At 35.8% G+C, this 20,295-nt stretch overlaps 2 protein-coding genes across 4 annotated transcripts in view; both read left to right on the top strand.

Moving 5' to 3' along the window:
• RNaseZ (ribonuclease Z) overlaps positions 1 to 13,490 on the top strand; it is a 43,916-nt gene extending 30,426 nt beyond the window's left edge. Inside the window, exons 10-11 of the mRNA XM_071588561.1 lie at positions 872 to 1,095; positions 13,216 to 13,490. Of these exons, the coding sequence (XP_071444662.1) occupies positions 872 to 1,095; positions 13,216 to 13,356 (365 nt within the window). The 3' untranslated portion in view covers positions 13,357 to 13,490. The remainder of the gene's footprint in view (positions 1 to 871; positions 1,096 to 13,215) is intronic.
• Positions 13,491 to 13,542: 52 nt separating this feature from the next.
• On the top strand, positions 13,543 to 19,764 carry SC35 (SR family splicing factor SC35). Of its 3 annotated transcripts, XR_011701537.1 has the most exons (5): positions 14,253 to 14,584; positions 14,708 to 14,848; positions 16,699 to 16,929; positions 17,012 to 17,083; positions 18,456 to 19,764. XR_011701537.1 is itself a non-coding variant. In XM_071588563.1 (4 exons), the coding sequence occupies exons 1-3, from the start codon at positions 13,656 to 13,658 to the stop codon at positions 16,922 to 16,924; spliced, it is 549 nt and encodes a 182-aa protein (XP_071444664.1). In that variant the 5' UTR covers positions 13,543 to 13,655; the 3' UTR covers positions 16,925 to 16,929; positions 17,012 to 18,036. The 3 variants fall into 3 exon arrangements, 2 of the variants coding, with proteins under 2 accessions (XP_071444664.1, XP_071444663.1); XM_071588563.1 differs by lacking the exons at positions 14,253 to 14,584; positions 18,456 to 19,764 and adding an exon at positions 13,543 to 13,837 and having other exon boundaries at positions 17,012 to 18,036; XM_071588562.1 differs by lacking the exon at positions 18,456 to 19,764 and having other exon boundaries at positions 17,012 to 18,036.
• Positions 19,765 to 20,295: the final 531 nt, after the last annotated feature.

Below are 20,295 nucleotides of genomic sequence, written 5' to 3' on the forward strand. Positions count from 1 at the left end.
ATATGAAATGGTTTGCGGGGATTGCAGTGCGAGGTACATCGGGCAGAGTGGTCGAGCGGTGCGGACAAGAGCGGAGGAACACAAGAGGTGCTACAAGAAGTGTAACCTCGCCCAATCCCACTTTGCCAGACACCTGTGGGAGGAAAATCACACCAGTGATTTCATCCCCAAAATTCTACATCCTGAAGAAAAAGGGAGGAGGATGGACAAGAAGGAAGAGTTGGAGATCCGGAGAGCAATGAAGAAACATCCTTTACTCAATGACATTCTGTTTGAGAACGTATCACCTCTCCTGGAAGCCTCCCTAGCAATAACAGATAAACAGAACCTCTAATCCCTTCCCCCTAACTCCCATTGACTCCTAACCCGTACCTTTATCCCCATTAGCCATTAACTCAAATTATACCGACCAACGAAATTTTCCCCTTTCTTAACCCACCTTCCAATCCCCCCCGCTCACTAACGCTTTTCCTGGTTTTTCCTACCCTCTCCCACATTCCTTCGTACCTACCTCCGTACTCCCCTCCCTGCCCCCTCTTCCCACAACTCCCCCACCCTTTCTTGAACTGGGTATATATACAATGATTGTGACTTTAAACTTTGTACCTGAGGATGACGCCGTAGCATCGAAACTAGTCGTACCTGAAATAAAGTGGTGGATTGGAACAAAGTTTTTCTTTTTCATTTATTAAAATGAACTTCCACAAAGTTGAGGCTGAAACTATTGAGATAATTATGTCATTTATCTTAAATTTTGCACCTTGTGGTGATTGATACATGGTAAATGTTTCAAATGTTTTTACTTTTCCCTTGTTTGGAAGTAATGTAATCAATCAGCTGATAAGAATTAATTGTACAATATCAATTACAGGCATTGAAAGTGATTTATTGATTCATGAAGCAACCATGGAAGATGAATTAGTAGGTGAAGCCAGAGCAAAGAGGCACTCTACAACTTCAGAGGCAATAAAAGTTGGTCATGAAATGAAGGCGAAGTTCATTATTCTTACACATTTTAGTCAAAGATATGCCAAATTGCCCAGGATAAAAGGATCAATGAAGGAAAATGTTGGCATTGCATTTGACAACATGCAGGTAAAAAAATCTCTTCACAATAAATAGTCAAATAATAATTTAAATTGTTATTTAGTGGTATTCAAGTCATCACGGATATGGAGTATTTTGAATAAATTATAGATGCTAGGTTTGTCCTTTTTCCCAAAATTTGGAAAGATAATTGGGCTGTGATACCAATTGGTGACCATTTTGGTAAAAGCATGTCTGGATTTTTCTACTTGAATTTTTTTAAGCAAAATTTAGATGCAAACATGGGTTACCTCTATCCCCCTTATTGGCGGAACTTTCATTGCATGTTTTTCATTCACTTCCATTAATTAAATTGATGTTTTCACCATGTTTGATAATTCCATATCAACATGTAAGACTTTCTCGCTGACCTCAATAATGTTTCCCCGTTATTTTCTTCATTACAGAAATCAAATTCAACAATCCCTACCATTCTTGAACATTTTAATCATAAAGAACCCTAATAAATAACAACAATTTTGCTTTCCATTATCTTATAGGCTGTCTGCTCTCTATCCCACTTGATGAACTTACTTTTTCCAAATAACTGAAATCAATGGAAAATATGGCCTATACCTTGCTTTACAATACCAATCAGTCCACTGAATGCTCAAAGTACGAAAGAACCAAAGTTGCATTCAGCCCATCATCACCCTTGCTCATATTTTCAACAAAAATGCAGTTAATTTATATTTTTTCCATTGTTAACAGAAGATCTTTTCTCTGTTTTCCAACACCTTTCTCATATTTATCTCATTCTTCAGAAACTTAAAATTAGAAAACCTTTTTTTCTTATTTAAAACCTCCCCTGTATAAGATGTTACCCCTACCTGTTGTTGTTGGGTGCTTGTAATTGTAATTTTTAGGGGGTTAGGTGAAAGAAAGGACTAGAAAGTCTCCATCTCGCCCCAATTAAGTGGTTAAGTAAATAAAACTCTTTAGGAATCATATGTGTGCAACATCAAGTATTTCATACCTTGTAATAAAACGTGCTGGTCAAACAAAATACTAAGTCCTCATTATTTTCAAGGGACATGTAACCTGCATTGAATAAAATAGACCTGGGAAATCCAGCATCGCCAAACATCTTATTGATACCACTGTATCTCCCAGGAACTTATTTTTTTAGATACCAACACTCCCTTGAAAGTATCTTTATCCATAAATCTGTCAATTGTTAAAATTTATCCCTGGGCCTCATAATAACTCCACTCTCCCAATTATCCTCACAAGAGTTAACCTCTTGTCAACCCCTCCTCCCTATTTTCCATCCCCTGCTTCCCATTTTCCCCACAAAAACCTTCTGCTTAATAATTCCACAATCAGCTATGCAGTAATGTAACAATCATACTTTGCTTGATGAGGATGTCATTATCATAAAAATAATATGCAATTTCCTCTTGTCTATGTCATTTCTACAGTTCTTTCATCCTTTCCCTTGGAAATGTTTTGTCTCTCTTTGGCACCTCTCTCTACCCTCACCTTCCAATAAATTGCATCCCAACCTCAGCTTAAATATATGTATGTGAAGGTTCCTTAAGCATCAGTCTGCTCCATCAGGTGCCCAATGTTAATGCATTCTCCAGCAGAAGGCTGAACCCCATGGGTTGTCCATTCATTTTGACCCCTCCTTTTCCCTCATTCCACTCCTTCACCCCTCTCTTCTTCAAGATTGATGACCATTGAAAATATCCCTATCCAATCTCATTTTACTTAATGTCAAACCATTCCATGAGTTTTTATAACTCCTGTAATAATATGTTTCTTTGGCTAGGTACGAATTACAGCTTCCTTCTAGAAAGCCAACAGCCATGGCAAAACTAACTTTGAACTTGAGTTATTGGTTTTCTTCACCTTCTGGTGTTAATGGAAGAACACCCTAAAAAGGTTGCTCAGGGAAAGAAGTTTGCCCTGGTGGCTTATAATAGGAAACCAATTATCGTCATTAAACTTTAAGCTCTTATTTCTGCCACAGCAAAACCAAGTGCCACTTATGAAATTATAGACAAGTGCATCCACTTACTGGAATCATATAAGAACAAAAAATCGTGACATAAGTGGATCTTTGATTAATTAGATCAGTCTAAAGTTACTAGTTCAGTGGTGCTTGTTATGATGTTTTGTTTAGTTTAAAGTTTAAATTGTGTAACAGAGGGTTTCAAATTCCATTTAAGTGGAAATTATTTGCATGAAACTAAAAATCTATCCTTCTACATTAGTTAAATTGTAAAAAAGTTTTGATACATTTAAATGGGATTTATCAATCAGACTGATGGCCACAATTATTAAGTAATTTTTTATATTAGCTTTTAAGGGTGAGTTGGGGGCATTGTGGCCAGATGGGTAGAATACTTGATTACAAACTGGAAGGTTCTCTGTTTATCTGTCATGCAATGCTTTTATATGACCCCATAAATCTAAGCAGTGCGATTTCCTGGTCATTAAAACTATGTGGTATACTAATGGTGGCTAAGGAAAGGATCAGACCTGTGATTATTATGTTAATGTTTGAATTTCATATATCTAAAGGTTTGTTTTGAAGAGAACTCTTCCATCTATCAAAACTAATTTTCAGGTTGAAAACTGTGATTGAATGGAAGAGAAAACAGCCAGTAATGAAAGTTCACTTTTTTTTAATTGCATGGCATTAGGAATCATGGGAAGAGAAATGAAAAATATTAATGTAGATATGTAGGATACAATGGTATGCTTCGACACTAGGGTGATAGACATGATGAGGTGAATTTCTCCTGCACTTGATTGGGTAAAGGAAAATTATCTCTTCACCACAAAGTCAAGCCAAGTTCACCATTCTTGCCATCTTTGTGGGCTTTGAATTTCACTCTTTTGAGCATATTATGAATCAAATTTTCAGAATTAAAATCATAATGGTTTGAATTTTTGAAAATCTTTATGAACGAATTATTTTAAATATAGATCTTTAACTTCCGTTGCATTCAAGTTTATTTTTGTACTAGCAAAATTACCAGCTGAAAATAAATTAGAAAAGATGGAAAAAGCTTGTAGTTGTGTGAAAATATTCAGTTTTCTCTCTTTTAATGTGAAGTAAAATTTTAATGTAAAGTAAAAGAGGAATGTTATGATACAGTATAACCAGTGATACATCATCCATCTCCCAACCTCAAAAATTCATTTCTGTTTGATGTTAAAATAGATGATATAATAGTGTGAACATATATGCACATACAAGTATTTGAGCAACTGAGACATGCGGTAATTAAAAATATAAGTATTATGCTACTATTGCTCTGTTATATTACCCTGAATCCACATCTGCTTATGTAGATAATCCATTTTTCCTTTTAGTATGCTTGATTTCAACATTTTACCCCAAGTGTACTTAATAGAAAATTGTATTTACCAGAAAATTAGCTATGATTGCTGTGGTATCACTTTGCACGCCATTCCATATGTCCCAATGTGTGTGTTAATAACCTCCCAGCAATCTTCAAAGGTTAAGTTCAAGCACTTTTAAGTTCAGTGACCTGATATTTGTTCATAACACAAATATTTATTTTTATAAATAAATTCATTATAAGTATACTGCAGACTATATTTAATAAAATTCAACATATACATGATTTCATGGTGTTATATAATTATTATAAGTTGCAGAAAATGACAACCTGGAAAAATTTCAAATTTTGTTTGGTTAAACCTGGAAGTGTTTTGGAATGTTGTTCTTAGTTTTTTGTGGCATTCCTTAGTGTATCTGTAAGGGCTTTGTGAGCATTGGGTTGGTGCAGTGGCTAATATAATATATTCTTACCCTGTATGCCTGGGTTCAAATCCCAGTGGTGACAGAATTTTTCAGTGGTATTCTGATCCTTAGCTTTCGTGCTATTGGGAGAACACTTCTGGTGAAATACACCATCATCAGATCTGATGCTAAAATGTGGACTCCTTGGCACATTTGACTAAGATTAGGCAAATGTTGATGCTGAGTTGCTGCCAAGGGGTTTCTTTCCACCCATTCCCCAAATATTTCTCTACCAAACTACTCACCAATTCTTAATAATATAAATGACTTCATCTGTCAGTCCCCTCCTGTAATAAGAGGTACTAGTACAAGTGCTTTGAAAAGGCACACCATGCAGAGTCAACTTGAACTATGCTGTATTATTAAAGTCTAAGAAGTGGTTTTTGAAAAACCCTATGAAACCACAACATGTTCCTGACATTCTTAACCATTAATACACAAATTTCATATACTTAGAATATGTTGCTCATCTGTAAATGTAGCCTTTCAAAGCTGGGGTGCAATTATTTTGTTAACATCCCCGTCATGTTTACCTAAAAATGCATGTATATATTTATTCATTAATTGGTTCATGTATTATATATATTTATATACTACTCATGTATATCGATAGACTTGTGCCACAGATTTTTTGCTATACTCTGAAAGTGGGCCAAAATGAGAATATGCACCCTATGGGAATATTAATCATTATCAATAGTTTGGTTGGGTGCTATCTAATAACTAAATATTTTTCCATGTACAACATACCTGTCACCTTCATTATGAAATCCAATTACATGAAAGCTAGTAAAATGGGGTCTTAAATTACCATTTCAATGTTTCCAAAATGTTATAAAATGTTTCCTGTTATTGTCATCTAAGAGTCTGATTTCAAATCAATATCAGACCAGTATTAACTTTCAAGTTCTTAGAGAGGTATGTTGGACAGGTTGATCAAATCCAATGAGAACAATAAAAGGTGCTTAAGACACTCTCTAAGGGGACTGAATTATGATCACAGTACAAGTGGTATAGTGTATGTGTGGTATTTTAATCATGATGTGACAGCACTTTATTTCTTAACTTGCAAAGTGATATTAAATTATTTGTTTGCTCTTTAATTTCAAATATTATATGTCTTTATTGAAGGAAAGATGAACTATTTAAATAATTTTAGTAAATAAGAGCCACATTTAAATAAAAAAATTTTTTTTGGATCCTTTGCTTGAATCAAGAATGAATCATCAGGCGTATAGAAAGTTTTAAATAAGTTAGTGAAATCTGCTTTACTCTGGGTGGCAAAACAATTTCATAGTTTAAAACCTGTAAGCAAATTAATGTGTGCAAAGTGATTATTCAGTAGACAAATATTAATCATATTGATGTGATAGCATTTATTCCAGAGACTTATGTTCACTGGAGTAAAAAAATAGAATGCAGTATCTTTGACATTAACTTTTTTCAATGGTAGTTGTCAAGTATTAATGATTCAATACCCTCACATTTCTTCACAGTCAATGGAAGGAATCTTTTCTTTATTTTCTTCTGAGTTGTTGTTGACTCCCTTGCCTAGTATCTTATCTTCAATTGTTTTGATTTTACTGGATAATAACCCATTGTCAGGAGTTTACCAATTCATCATGGGTATGAGACCTTGTCTTGAGTTTTTTTCATCCCGTGTCATCAATTTCAAGGTCATTATTGGCTTGATTTGTAACATCCACCTCGAAGAGCAAACTAACAATGGCCTCTTTTTTAATTTCAATCCATGATGCATATCATTAAACACCTTTGTATTTTCTGTGCTTCTTTTTAAAATTGGGTTGTTTCATAGGGGTCAATTAATGCTGAATTATAAGTCTTCAGTACTTGTTCTTCACTTCTTCTACTTCCCCTTGTTCCAATGAGGGAGGCTTAAGTTTCTGTAGCATCAGAAGGAACATAGGGGGACTATCAGGGTGCTAGGCAATAGCATTATGAGTAAAGGATTATAATTATATGATAGTCTATTCTCAGCTTTGTCTAACTAGAAAACCTGATGCACCACACTACATTGAACGTTTCTTCAAATCCACTTACATTTACCTCCCCTGCATTTTGTCCAACGCACCTATCCTTTTCCTACCCCTACCTTTCCTTTCCAATGAACTACCCTATATCACAGTTCAGGATTGCATCACTAATCAAAATGCACTGCATACATCTTTCCTTCCTCCTTTGGATTTCTTGCAACAATCTTCTCTCTTCCCTCACTATTTCTTGTACTTTCTCATTTGTTTTCCTTTCTGTCCATTTGATTTTTTCCATCCCTCTGCACAACTGCATCTGAAAAATCTTTAATCTATGTCTAACATCTTGCTTCAATGACCAAGTTTCTGGGCTGTAAAAACTACATTCTGTATTAATATTTTCTTGATAAACTTAACATCCCTATTGTCAATTCCCTCCTTGCTTCTTTGCCTTATAGAATTCTTTTTCTGAAGTCCCTAAGACTTTGACTATCTTGGTCTTAAACTTTTTTAAGATATCCTAACTGTTCAACCTGCTCAAGTTGTAGCCTTCCTATTTTAATATTTAACTAAGCCTTCTTCCAAAAAGATCACATGGCTTTCAGTTTCATCCATCTCCTCATGGCATCAGTTTCATCAAAATTTTTGAAAGGTTAATGCATTAATTTTTGTTCATTTTAGTTTCCATTTACATTTTTGACTAGTATTCAAATTATTGAATAAATGCAGAAAACATTTTTAGAAGTTTATAATTCCCAATGGAATTAATTATATGCTGAAATGCATCAACATACGAGTAAAACTCCTGAAATGTGTGTAGTGTTAAAAAAATAGGGAAGTCTGTAAACCTGCTATCCATGCTTAGTTGTAAGCAGAAAATCAACAACAAAAAACCTTGATATTCTCAAAACCTCTTTTTACTGAATATGATGTCCTTGGGCCTCTATATCCATACCTCCTGCATCTGTGCACATATCTACAATGGACCTCTCTTTATTCAATTTTCCCCTGTATTAATGTTTAGTCAAGTGTTTTAAAGCTAAGACTTTTCCTACCAAAATTCATCTGGATTTAAGATGCATATGAGGAGACTCTCATGCTTGAGTTAGCTGCAGCATGGTAGTAAAGTTTCAGCATTCAACATCTTATTGATGCAAGGATTCATATTCTATGCATAATTTTCTGAAGACCATACCAGTTTTTAAACATATACAGCATCATTCACCAGCCTAATTTATCTTATATCAATTGTATATAATTAGTTGTGATAGTTGAATGAGTGAGTGATTCCAAAGCGGGTAAAATAATTAGGGCTTATTGTTTTAAACTCAAAAACCGACAATCAAAAATGCAACTGAATTTTGCTTATTTTTTTCTATTGGCCTTGTTCATTAATTGTTGGTTATTTTTCGTGCTACCATTCTGACGATTTTAAATTTTTCCTCATGTCCTTTATCTTCTTGATTCCAATTTATACCGTAACCATGAGATTTTTATCATGAGGTGCATATGTGAGATGTGTTCAAAGAAAGGCTGAATTTTTTTTAATAGAGAACCAACTCACAGACATTTTCATTAATGGCATCATGCTATAACTGTTGAGTGCACTTAGAGACATTTTGAAAACAAATTGTCATTCGTCCAATTCCATAATGGGAATTATATGGGTGAACCATGTTTAAAGCAAGATTCAATCATTTCAGTGGTCAGTGATGGGATCTTAACTAGAAAAGGCATGTTAAAGTCTGTCTAAGATCATCATGTTGTTTTTTGGTTGATTAGAATTTTTTCCCATTATCAATTCGTTTTGTGTGATCAGATATTAAACAAGGACTTATATCTGGAAATTGTTAGGCTTTTGAGGGTTCCTGTGCGTAGAAAGAGGCATGGTCAGTGGGAAACCAGATTTGGTTGCTGTACCATGCCAGTGTACTGGCTCATGCATTAATCCTTATCTGAAATTATAATGCAAAATTTTAGACATCTTTAATGCATCATCCAACCTTCTTGTAGTCTCCAGACTTAGCTCTTTTGGTAATTATCATATTTTTCAAGCTTAATCAAACTTTGAGAGTGCATAATTTGTAAACATTGAGATCCTGGAAAATGCAGGAAGTGAATTCTGTTCCATCACAAAAAATGCTTTCCAAGATGTGTGCCAACAGTTAAAGAAATATTTATGACTGGTGTTTTACCAATATTGAGGATTGGTTTGAAGGGTACAGAGCTTTCAACATTGCAAAATGAACAATATAGCCTTTAGGAGTCTGCATACTCTATATAGGTGTCTATCAAACAAAGCTATGTAGATGTAAGTTGCTTGTGCATCATATATGAAGGGGTAATTTTTCCTAATCCAAATTATTATTGATTTTGCATAGTAGGAAACATTTTTCATTTGTATATTATTTTTTAGAAGTGCCATTCACCTGCCCTGCTATTTATGATCAATGAATATAACATTTAAATACTCTTCCACTTTCTACTCCATTATTCATATTATTAATCTTGCAAGAATCTTTAATCCATTGGTGTTGGGCCTTACTTAGTTTTCAAAATTTTCCTTTTTCTTATTTTGTATGGGTACGAATACATTCTTCTGAAAACCAATTGGTGTTTTTCCTCTTATATACATACCACATATTCAGTTGTGTAGTTGTGTCAGAATACTATTTCCGGATTTTTAGATCAGTTCCAATGAATGGTACATCATGGATCCCTGGTGTGCCCTTTTTCAGAGAGTCTTATACTACACCTTAAAATTTCAACCCAAGGATGTAGTCTCCTTTTTCATCATCATCCACACTATGCTCTGTTGCCAGTATTCTTACATTCATTTCTTTTTTGTCTTAAAGATTGTTCATATACGAGTATGTACTCTTTCCATTTATATATGCTTTATCTTCATTTTCAGTAAGAATTTCAAAATTGTCATCCTGAATGGCATTGATATTTGTTCTGCATTCATTAATATGTTGTCTCATAGTTCTGTAAGCTGCTTCATATTTTCCGTGGAAAAGATTATGCTCATTACATAGCAAACAGTCTCCATCAATTCTTCTGGCGTTTCTCACTTTTCAGCTGATTTCGTTTCTCTCTTCCAATACTTCATCTGTGTTCATGGTTTATTTTTACGCTAATTTTTTTTGTGGCTTCCAAAAATACATCTTCATTTCTTTTCATATTGTTATATTGATTCTGTGCTAGCTATTTTTTGCCATTTCTAGCAGGAAATTCTTCAGTAGTTGTTTCCTTTGATCTGTCTAATTGCCATTCATAATTCATTCTGTTTTTTAGCTTATTCAATCTACGAGCAGTTTTTCTATCCCTAAATTATGATCACTTCAATATCTGTCTCAGGATATCTTTCACAGTCCTACGATTCCCAAATTTCTGCTTCATGAGAGGGTAGTCAAATTGATATATTCTTGAATTTCCTGGCATCTTCCATATGTAATTACCTTCGTGGGTGGCTCTGAAAGTGTCTGATTTTGTTCTAGAGGATTGGATGCTATCTCCAAGAATAGAATTTCTTCTCCCCGTATATTTTTTATTGATTCAAAGGTATCATAATACTCTAATTAAACAAAAATTCCCTTCATCATCATTGTAGACTACCATCAACATGTAAACTGTGCCCCTATGTTATCTGTGGGTTTTGTTGCTAATTCACTGTAATGATTCTTACCTTCTGTTTCAGGAAACTCTTCAGTCTTCATTCTATTTATAGTCTCTATTAATCTTCCATGACTATGGCACCATTTACATCTCTTATGTGGTTAAATCTTTGCAGCAACTTTGTTCATTCTTCTTAGGCCTTTGGTGATCCTTTTATGACTCCATTCCATAATTTCTTGTAATAGGCTTCCTACCCTCAGTTATTGGGTTCTCTTGCTCTTTTTTTCATTCATCTATGAGTGCCCTTATCTAATTTATAGATTTATAAACATTTAATTGTTTATCCCTGTATGATTAACTCACATTATTCAGTTACGGGATTGATGTCCTGCATCATTTCTTGCTTTTGTCTATTTGTTATTGTACCTCTTTTGTATTTTTGCTATTCATAACGTTCTGTAATTTAACTTCATGAGTTTTGTGATGGGTTATACCCATTGATAAATATTCTCCTGTTACCCATGGCTGCTATCTTTGACTCTATGATATTAAATTTTTCCTCCACTCTTTCTGTAGTTGCCTTTACCAGATCAGTCTAGTTTAGTTTGGTGTTATAGAATATTTTCCTCTTTCAAGTTTTTCATTAACTTTTGCACTAAAACTTTTAATGCTATGTAGAGTGTTTTTTTAATGGTACAATAGAAAAAATCTTGAATATATTTGTTTATCCATGCCATTGGAGTGAGGGTTGATTTATTTCTTAGATCGTTGAATTCAAATAGCTCCATGTTGTAGTATGTTTATGCCCCACCTAGTAATATGTAAAATCTAGCATTAAGTATTTGTCTCTTTGGTGGGTGCAACCCAATTTACAAGTTGTGTAATTCTTTAAGTACTTTCTTGGAAACAAAGTGGGAAGATTTTGCCAATATTTTGTTTCATTATTGGTGTTTTTTGAGATGGGTGAGGAATATTCTTAGCATATGTTCTGTTGTCGTAAATTAACAATAACCAGCATACTCATTCAATTTTCAGGGACCCATTTTCCAGTTATTCATTTCAAAAATGATAACCCACTCACTACTCCATTCAATATTAGCCATGCTTATGAATACTTTGAATCACTAGTAAATATTTAAAAAAAATTAAGTGCATGGTTTCTTATATTTTTGTAAATAATTGAATTATTCACTAAAAGTTTTGTCAGTTATTGTTTTAAAATAGTATCATTTAGGAACTGTGTAGAAAAATTGTGGAAATTTCCAAGAAGTATTTATTTCTAAAACAATGGAGAGTTAGGCCTCTTGATATTTTTTCATGAATATGGCAAATATATTCAAAAAACACAATATTTGTATATTTCTTAACAATGGATTTGAAGGATTAGACACCTATGCTTCCCGATCGGTCTAATTATGTTAATCTTTCACAAGAGACCTGATTGAATTTGATTTTATGAATCTGGAAATGAAATAATTGGCAATTTTAATCATAGAAGGTTATAGTCAAGTGGGTCGAGCACTGGACTACTGACCAGGGGACCTGGGTTTGATTCCTAGGGATGCCTCTGCACCCTCTCAACTTCACTGTTATATTTTGGGTTCCAGATCTCATTGGGGAATCAGTAGGTGCAGGGAAAGTATCTAGCCCACCTACCCTATTGGGTGAATTTCACAAACTATTTGGGCGAGTTCTTCCCTCACTTATTGATGTAACCTTCAGACTGATAACTGTGGTTTTAATATAAGAATAACAAATGGCCAATTTAGGATCCTTTGGAAACTCCAGGTTTTGCAATAATCCCATTTTATCACTTAATTTGCTATTACTGCTTGGGATCTAGATCTACATCAATACCCGGCAAGCCACCAAAAAGGTGTGTGGCAGGGGGTGCAGCCCCAGGAGGAAAGGGTAAGGGATGAGGGGATTAGGGTTTTTCAAATAGATGGGGAAAGGTAAGGGGAACCTGCAAAAAAAAAAATATATATATGGGATCTGTAAAAGAAAATCCTTTTAGCTGATACAGCAAAGAATACCAAAGCAACTTAGTGTGTTACCCTTGTACTAGCTCCTGTTTAGACTGCCTCAGCATAGTATTGTTCGATGCAATGGCATTTGGTGTCCCATATTATACTTGTCTCCTAGAGATGAGTTCCATCCTTCGACTTGAATATGTTCTTTGGAATAGGGATAAAAACCATTGCAGGAAGACAGCATATACATTGGAGGAACAAAGCACTTGCAACATCGAGGGTAGGCCCTGTATTTGTTCTATAAAGGTCAATGAACACACAAAACTTTGGCTACAACAGTAGTAATCTAACACTTGGGCATACCATGACCGAATAATTTAGTAACTTTCAGCAGATGTGCATCATAAATGCTTGGAAGGTGTCTTGAATGATATTGATAGTAATTGTGTGTTCCGAATTCTCTAATATATTAATTCTGTAACTTCTTTGTATACCCCTCCATCCTGGAAAGATGGTAATCTTCAAGCTCATTTTCCAATTAATAAATGTATTTTGGAGATCTAATTCTTCGGAGTACTACGGATACTTCTTGCCGGGTACATTACGTGACCACTTAAATCATTTGGCGATGTTTCATTTGCCGTGCTGATGACTGTAGAAATTATTTTTTCGATAATCAAATTTTGTCATTATTTCATGAAACCGGGAACATAGCAGACACGAAGTCTTGAATGAGCGGTATGTAATGAAGTATCTTTCATTCCAGGTCACTTTACCAGATCTTCAAGTTTTGCCAGTACTTTATCCGGCCCTCAGGCTTATGTTCTCCGACCACTGCGAAGAAATGGAACAAAAAGCTATTCGAAGGCAACTGAAATTAGAAAAAGAAAAGAGGAAAATTACGTGACTTCAGAGAATCTGACGACTGTGGAACTCAGGCAACATAATAGCCGTTTCAGTTGTATAATTTATTTTGCATATTAAGTTGTTTTATATCCCTGTTTGACAGTGGTGTCCATCCAAATAAAATTATCAACATTGTTTGAACTTTTATTACGTAAGTCTGGGCGAGAGCGCTACCTAGAGCAGCCAATCATTTCAATACATTTCTTAGATGCGTCGAGTGCTTTGAAACTACTCTTAGATAAAAATAAAGCACCCTGAAGGAAACTTAAAAATTTGAGAGTGAAATTCTAATAATTCATAATGAATTATGGACGGCCACCCCCGAAGATTGACGGGATGATCTCATTAAAAGTGGACAACTTAACTTATAGAACCACTCCAGAAGATTTAAGAAGAGCTTTCGAGAAGTATGGAGATGTGGGCGATATTTATATTCCTCGAGATCGATTCTCTCGGGAAAGTAGAGGATTTGCTTTTGTTAGGTATGTAGCTACGCCGAATCATTTCACCCAAATTATTGTTCTTAAATCCTATATTATTATTAGCATTATTATTTTAATATAAAGACTATATGAATTTAAAGTTTTTTCAAAGTCATAATTTTGAAATATAAGGCAAATAACATCTGAGATTAATATTTAAAAATCTGTAATATTTTTCGATTAGCAACAAAGTGTGCTTCCGGTTTCATAAGGGCGTCAAGTAATATACTAGTCAAAATGACTTTGTATTTTAGTGATGACAGTCTTTAAAAATTCTTCGTCAATGCTATTTAAGGGGCATAATTTTTAATAAATTAATATTTTTAAGGGAAAATTATACTTCCATCTCATAGGCCTCAGTTAAATCCAGTCATACCTGTTCTAGAGATATCCTTGACTTCGTTTTCCCGCCAGTTGACCGATCAGCCATATTGTCGGCGACATTTCTTGTTGCGACAACGGTTGGTGAGCGTCCTTGTATGAGTCCTCTTGGATACTGTAATTTGTCGGTTTTGCGCCAGGAAAGTGGGAATTAACGTCATTTGGGTTATTCCAAGCAACCAAAATGAGTTACGGAAGACCTCCGCCCAATATTGTGGGCATGATCTCTTTGAAGGTTGATAACCTAACTTACCGCACGACGCCGGAAGATTTGCGTCGTGTGTTTGAGAAATTTGGAGATGTTGGTGATATATATATTCCGCGAGATAGATTTTCTCGTGAAAGCAGAGGTTTTGCGTTTGTCAGGTCAGATTATTTTATTTGCGTATTAGTTTAGTTTACCTCGTGGTATTTTCTGTGGTATCCAAACGTAGAATGTATGTCGCGGTGTTTTTTTTTTGCTCCCCTCACGGAATTTTATTGTTTCAGATTTTATGATAAGCGTGATGCCGAAGATGCATTGGACGCGATGGACGGACGCATCCTAGATGGAAGGGAGCTTCGTGTTCAGATGGCGCGTTATGGGCGGCCATCTTCTCCATACCGCAGATATAGCCGGCGTAGGGGAAGGTAAGCCACCATTATATATTGTAAATTACGTATGTTTGAGGTTTCGGTTCCAGTAGAGGATATCAACCTTAATTTTTTTGATTACTTGGAAGATGGCATTTTGTTATTTGTGATGCGTCTGTGTGAATTATCCGGGGGACGCTTTGGTAGGTGGGGCGTTCTCTTCGTGTTTGTGCAAACGTTGTGCTTCATGCTGCAGTCTCACTATAGTTCGCAATGTGCCGTATTGGGTGCATTGGTTGCATTAAACGATATCACATCCATAATGTTATTTAAATCTATGCATCAACCGGCAGGTCTGACAGGACGAAAGTTAGTAAATCCATATTTATGTGAAGGCCGATTAACAATTCACCAATTGGACACTAGGATAGGTTTGATTGTGTAAGCTATTTCTTGAAAATTAGTTACGCAAGTAACTGATATTATTCTTGAAATATTTTCATCGTGAAAGATAAGTTAAAACTGGTCGATCAACCTGCAACGCATTCGCCAGGTGTCGAGTAATATTCCAATTGCGTAGGATGTGGGATTCACCAATACGAAAAATGTTCAAGTTGCACGAAACCCGACCCGGCTGAGGGCGGCCGGACGCCAGCCATCGAGTTGAACGTGGACGCGTTTGCTCCAAACTATTATCTCCCGTTCCTGCAGCTATCTGTCGTAGTTTTTCCTCCATCTGTTGCCGCATGTAGTTCTGGGGAAAATGATTGTTGAAATTTATCCGGTCGCCTGCCCCTGATTGACGATTTGATATGGTGGGGGGCATGACCAAATTATTGGTACCTTTGCCGTAGGTGTAGTTAATCTCTTATCTTGCCCATGTGTGATGATTTTTGTTTTGTACGTGTTGCACGAAGCAGGTTATTACCTTGCTCGGTTTAATTTTATTTCAGTTAAAAATTTTGTGCATCTATGTGGAGTTCATAATTGTTTATTTTTGTTAACCGTGGGTCAAAGTGATTATTATAAGTTATAGTGATGTCATCTCCAAAATAACTCATTTCGTGTTTTTTTCGCGTGTAAACTGTTTATCATCCGGACGGGAGGCGTTGTTCGTCTTTGGAGCCCGTGGTTTAGAGATTCCAGCAGATGCTGATAATGTTTCTTGCTCAATATTGTAAGTTGACTGGTGGACGGACGTATCTTCGCTTCAAGTGATCACTAGAGTCCCACGTAATGATTTGAATTACCTCCATAGTGGGTGAATTTTAATGAAATTGTAAGCACACATGTATAAGCATTAGATGAGTGTAATTCCTTTAGGCCTGTAATTTTATCTTGAGGTCAACTCGAGATCCGAAATGGCCAAAAGTTAACAATTTTGAGAGAATTGGTGTTTATGAATTGTCGAATGGTGATAGTGTTTATCAATTAACATTTGAGTTGGAAGTATTTACCTGTAGGTTGGAAATAATTTTCTTTTATCCGGTATAAATATTTGCATTTTCTGCTTCATACGTTAAATTTCATTAGGAGTAGAATACCGTTTCAGAGCAAAGTAAGGCAAAATAAAGCAGTGAACGTGTTCGAACATGACTCTGTATCACCTAATTGTACCATATTTCATGATATCTTCTGTGTTACATAAGTACTGACAATCTTTTGTGCCATGGGATTTCACACCCGGGCAGGTCACGTCACCTTCCCTCAGCAAGAGATCCCGGTGAATATTGTATAAATAAGCCTCTTTAGCGGTTTCCTGAAGGGCTCTACTTTCAACATGAAGATTTGTTAAATAGTGTGTTCCATGCTGTTATTGTTTCAGGAAATTTCTTATCTGGCTTGAGCCCACAAATAGTCTACTTGGTTGGTTTCCTGTCTTTCTGATTTGTCCGAATTTTTTTCAGATCCAGGTCAAGGTCTCGATCCAGGAGGCGCACCCGCTCCAGGAGCCGTTCTAGGTCCAGGTCCCGCCATTCTCGTTCTCGAAGCCGGTCTCATCGTAGATCATACTCGAGGAGCAGGTCGCGTTCCCGCTCAGACAGCAAGAGCTCCCGTGGGAAGAGTCGCAGTCGAAGCCACAGCAAGAGCAGAGATCAGAGTAAGAGCAAGTCTAGATCCAAGTCTAAGTGAATTTGGTGAGTATCATGGTTGATGATGTGCAGTTCATAAATTTTTTTCAAGTATTCCTTTTTAATTTTTACAATTTGTGATTTCTAGGTATGATAGGTGAATGGGTGGTTTCAGCTCATTGTGTTTGTGGACTAGTGATGCTGCTGCCTGAAAAGAAAGGTACTGATAATACGAAAGGAAGATCATTTTATCATGAACTCTAATTCTTGTGCTTAAATTTACTCCTGATCTTACATTAAAATTATAATTTGAAGTGTGAGTATTGTGTCATCCTTATTCATTTTGTAATAGTTTGAGTGGACTCAAATTTATTTTACTATTGTCAGAGATATTGTTACCCTAGAGGTTAATGATGAAGGCAACTCTGTTGTCGTTGAGGGTTTATTTCGATTTAAACCGTGGCAATTTGAGTAGTCATTGCATATTAATCTGAAATCATTCATTATTATTAATAGTTTCATGATTGCATTGGTTTTGTCATATTTGTATAAGAGCTTCCTTTTCAATGTTGTGCATCACTTGACATTGTTTACCTGCCTACTGGATATATAAGAAAGGCAGATTTAATAAATGTAATTCAGCTAATGATGTAGTGTTCTAGTTGATATACTGGATATCAGTCCATATTGGTGTACGTTGTCCTTGAAGAATCACATTGTTTATTGTATGGAGATTTTGTTTTTGGTATATATCACTTTGATTAGGACAGTGTTTTAAAAATTATAGGCACTGAGACAGTGCATAAATTCATGCCTTACTCTTTGTTTGGATGTTTTTTTATGGATGCCGGTTTTCAGATGACCTAAGAAAATAAATTCAGTATGTTAGATGTGTTATGCTGATGGCTCATAAGTAATAAACATGGTTGTGTATTGTGAGGCTATATTGTGAGTGAAGGTAATAAGTGATCTGATAGAGATGGCTAACAGTCTTTACTTTTGTAGGGCATAGTTTGGATATTGTGCTACTGAATGCTGATCTTCAACTGGGTAAGATAGGTCTGTACTTGGAAGGGTTAATTGCAATTTTATGTAAACTGCTTTCATGAAACTTGTAGATTTACAGAATCTAGCAAATTTCATTGACTAATTCAATAAACAACATGAATTCAATTAACTTTTTATGTTTCAACAGATCAATTATTTTGCAAATTATATTCATCCTGTTACCCATAAGCCCATTTAAGTATCATTTTATGGTTTCATAGTGATCCTACAATAGTTTCTCAGCGTGCGTGGTAGATTAGAATCGACAACTTGCGTGAGTAGTTTGATATGCTAGGTGAAATCGCGTTTTAGTGGGGCAACACCACCAGCTGGAAATGCTTAGATTGGCAGGAGATATTACATAAGTGTTATTGATTTCTTGTACTTATTATAAATTTTAATTTTTGTAGCAAATAATCCTTTTGAGGCGAATTTTAGTTTCCGCTCCGCATTTGGATAGGTCTTCCGGGAATTCCAGGAAAAGGGGGATGACTTAGGAATAGAGAAAATGCCACTTGGCTAACCCCCATTTTTCAATACCGCAGGGCATGGCCTGGTGGCAGGAAAGGGGTGGCGGAGACGAGGCAGGGTGAGGCGGTAGCAGTGTGCAGTTTGCGGTTGTGCTGCTGCTGCTGCCGCTGACTGAGGTGCTGAGGGTGCTGTTGGTGGTCGAGGGGTGTTGCTGGTGTTGGCGGTTGGCAGTGGTTCCTGAAATGCTGGTCCCAGCCTTGCCGTATAAATTTATATTCCACTCTTAAAGTGGCTGGAATAACTCTGCTTTACCGCATTAAACATGGTGTGCCAAATCGTATTCATTCTTGCTGTTAATCTTGTTTGCGGATGGCATCATAATTTCAATTGTAATTCCTCTCTCAAACGTCATCTATTAAGATTCCCAACAAACTTTCTTCTACGACTTCTCTGGTGATATTTCTGGTCATCTTTCTCTCATGCTGTTGCCTTCCTGGATGAAATAGGTCTTCACAATGCATCTTACAAACATGATCATGTGCAGCTGGCTGGCGAAAATGCTGGGTTGGAGCCGCTTCTCTCTCTCATTAACGAATGGTTTTTATATTTTTCATCAGAAGTGACTTCTCTACAACAATGGTCGTGAGTCTTCCGTAATGCCTTGGAAATCCCTAACGTTTTGATTTCAGTAAGAATGAATACATGGAGATATCACAACATGTACAAAAATTAGTTTTGGTGGGGAATTCAAAATTAAATTTGGTTGTGTTAGGAAACGAAATTAAGTGAAGATTCGACTAGTGGAAAGGTCGTACGTTTTTGTGTGTTAATAAAATTTATTTACAGATTTTCAAACTACTCGGACGAAGGAGTCAAGAACAATTTTACCTGGATTAGCCAGCCAGAATATTGTTGCATTGCGGAGTTCTGGTAAGTAAAGGTAGCAATGGTAAGTAAGCAAGGGAGTATTTTTGTTGCAGATGCATGAAATACAATTGCTGTTGAAAATAGGTGGCAAAACACATGCTGATTTACTATCTAAAATTCAAAATTAGTTAATTTAAGGAGGGGAGTGAATTTTTTATTCAGCATCTTACTGCTGGTTTATACAACAAAAATGATAGAGGTTGATCAATTCAAATCCTTCGACATTTTATTGTGAAAATACCTAGGGGCATTAATGCTTTGGAAGAAGCATGTGTTTTTAGAACTTGTGGCATTTGTCTACGTCAAGGGTGTTAGATTCCTGACAGTGGTGTATTTAGTAGTCAAAATGGTGTTTTTAAAATAATTTATTTTACTTCAGATACTACAAGACCTGTATGAAAGTCACCTAATCACCAGGCGTAGCAGTATTTACTGTTTTTTTATTGATGGCTGTTACAATGAATATTAAAAGAATTTCTTCTATCTTGTGTTTTTATTGGCCAAGTTCCCTTTTGTTTATTCCTTAACACGAACGCATCCTTTGAGTGGGAATAGTGTCTTTAAATACCGAAATTTTATTCAATAAACTGCAAGGATATTGTTCTGCAACCGTTTGGCCTATTATGCCACGGGAACTCGTATTTTACAATGAACCAGTGGAATGTTAGGTGGCACTAAGAAAGTACTGTTGAATCTCTTTGAATGTTTAATCGCAGCTGAAGTGATGTTGCTGGTATGGGCATGCCAAACTGCGAATAAGTTCATAGGATGGCATTCGTTTCGCGGGAAGCTTCGGCCACCGGTTTACTAGTTGTACTACTTCGTCGAGGTAAATGAAGTGCCCTGTGCGTGAAAGTAATCTTGAAGAGCGAACACTCAACCAAGCTGCCCGGTAATCTGGTATCCTTGTAATCGTAAAGCTTGTGTGGTCGTTTGAATTGCAGTGTTGAGTTCCTCTTTCGGTAATTAGGCCACTTCATTTAGTCT

The sequence above is a fragment of the Hetaerina americana genome, unplaced genomic scaffold, assembly GCF_022747635.1.
Source record: "Hetaerina americana unplaced genomic scaffold, ioHetAmer1.1.p SCAF_3, whole genome shotgun sequence".
In the NCBI taxonomy this organism is placed as follows: Eukaryota; Metazoa; Arthropoda; class Insecta; order Odonata; family Calopterygidae; genus Hetaerina; species Hetaerina americana.

Coding starts and splice junctions, on each gene's coding strand:
- SC35 (XM_071588563.1), top strand. CDS start 13,656: ATGAATTATGGACGGCCACCCCCGAAGATTGACGGGATGATCTCATTA. Junction 13,838..14,707: donor AGAGGATTTGCTTTTGTTAG/GTATGTAGCTAC, acceptor TTATTGTTTCAG/ATTTTATGATAAGCGTGATG. Junction 14,849..16,698: donor TATAGCCGGCGTAGGGGAAG/GTAAGCCACCAT, acceptor AATTTTTTTCAG/ATCCAGGTCAAGGTCTCGAT.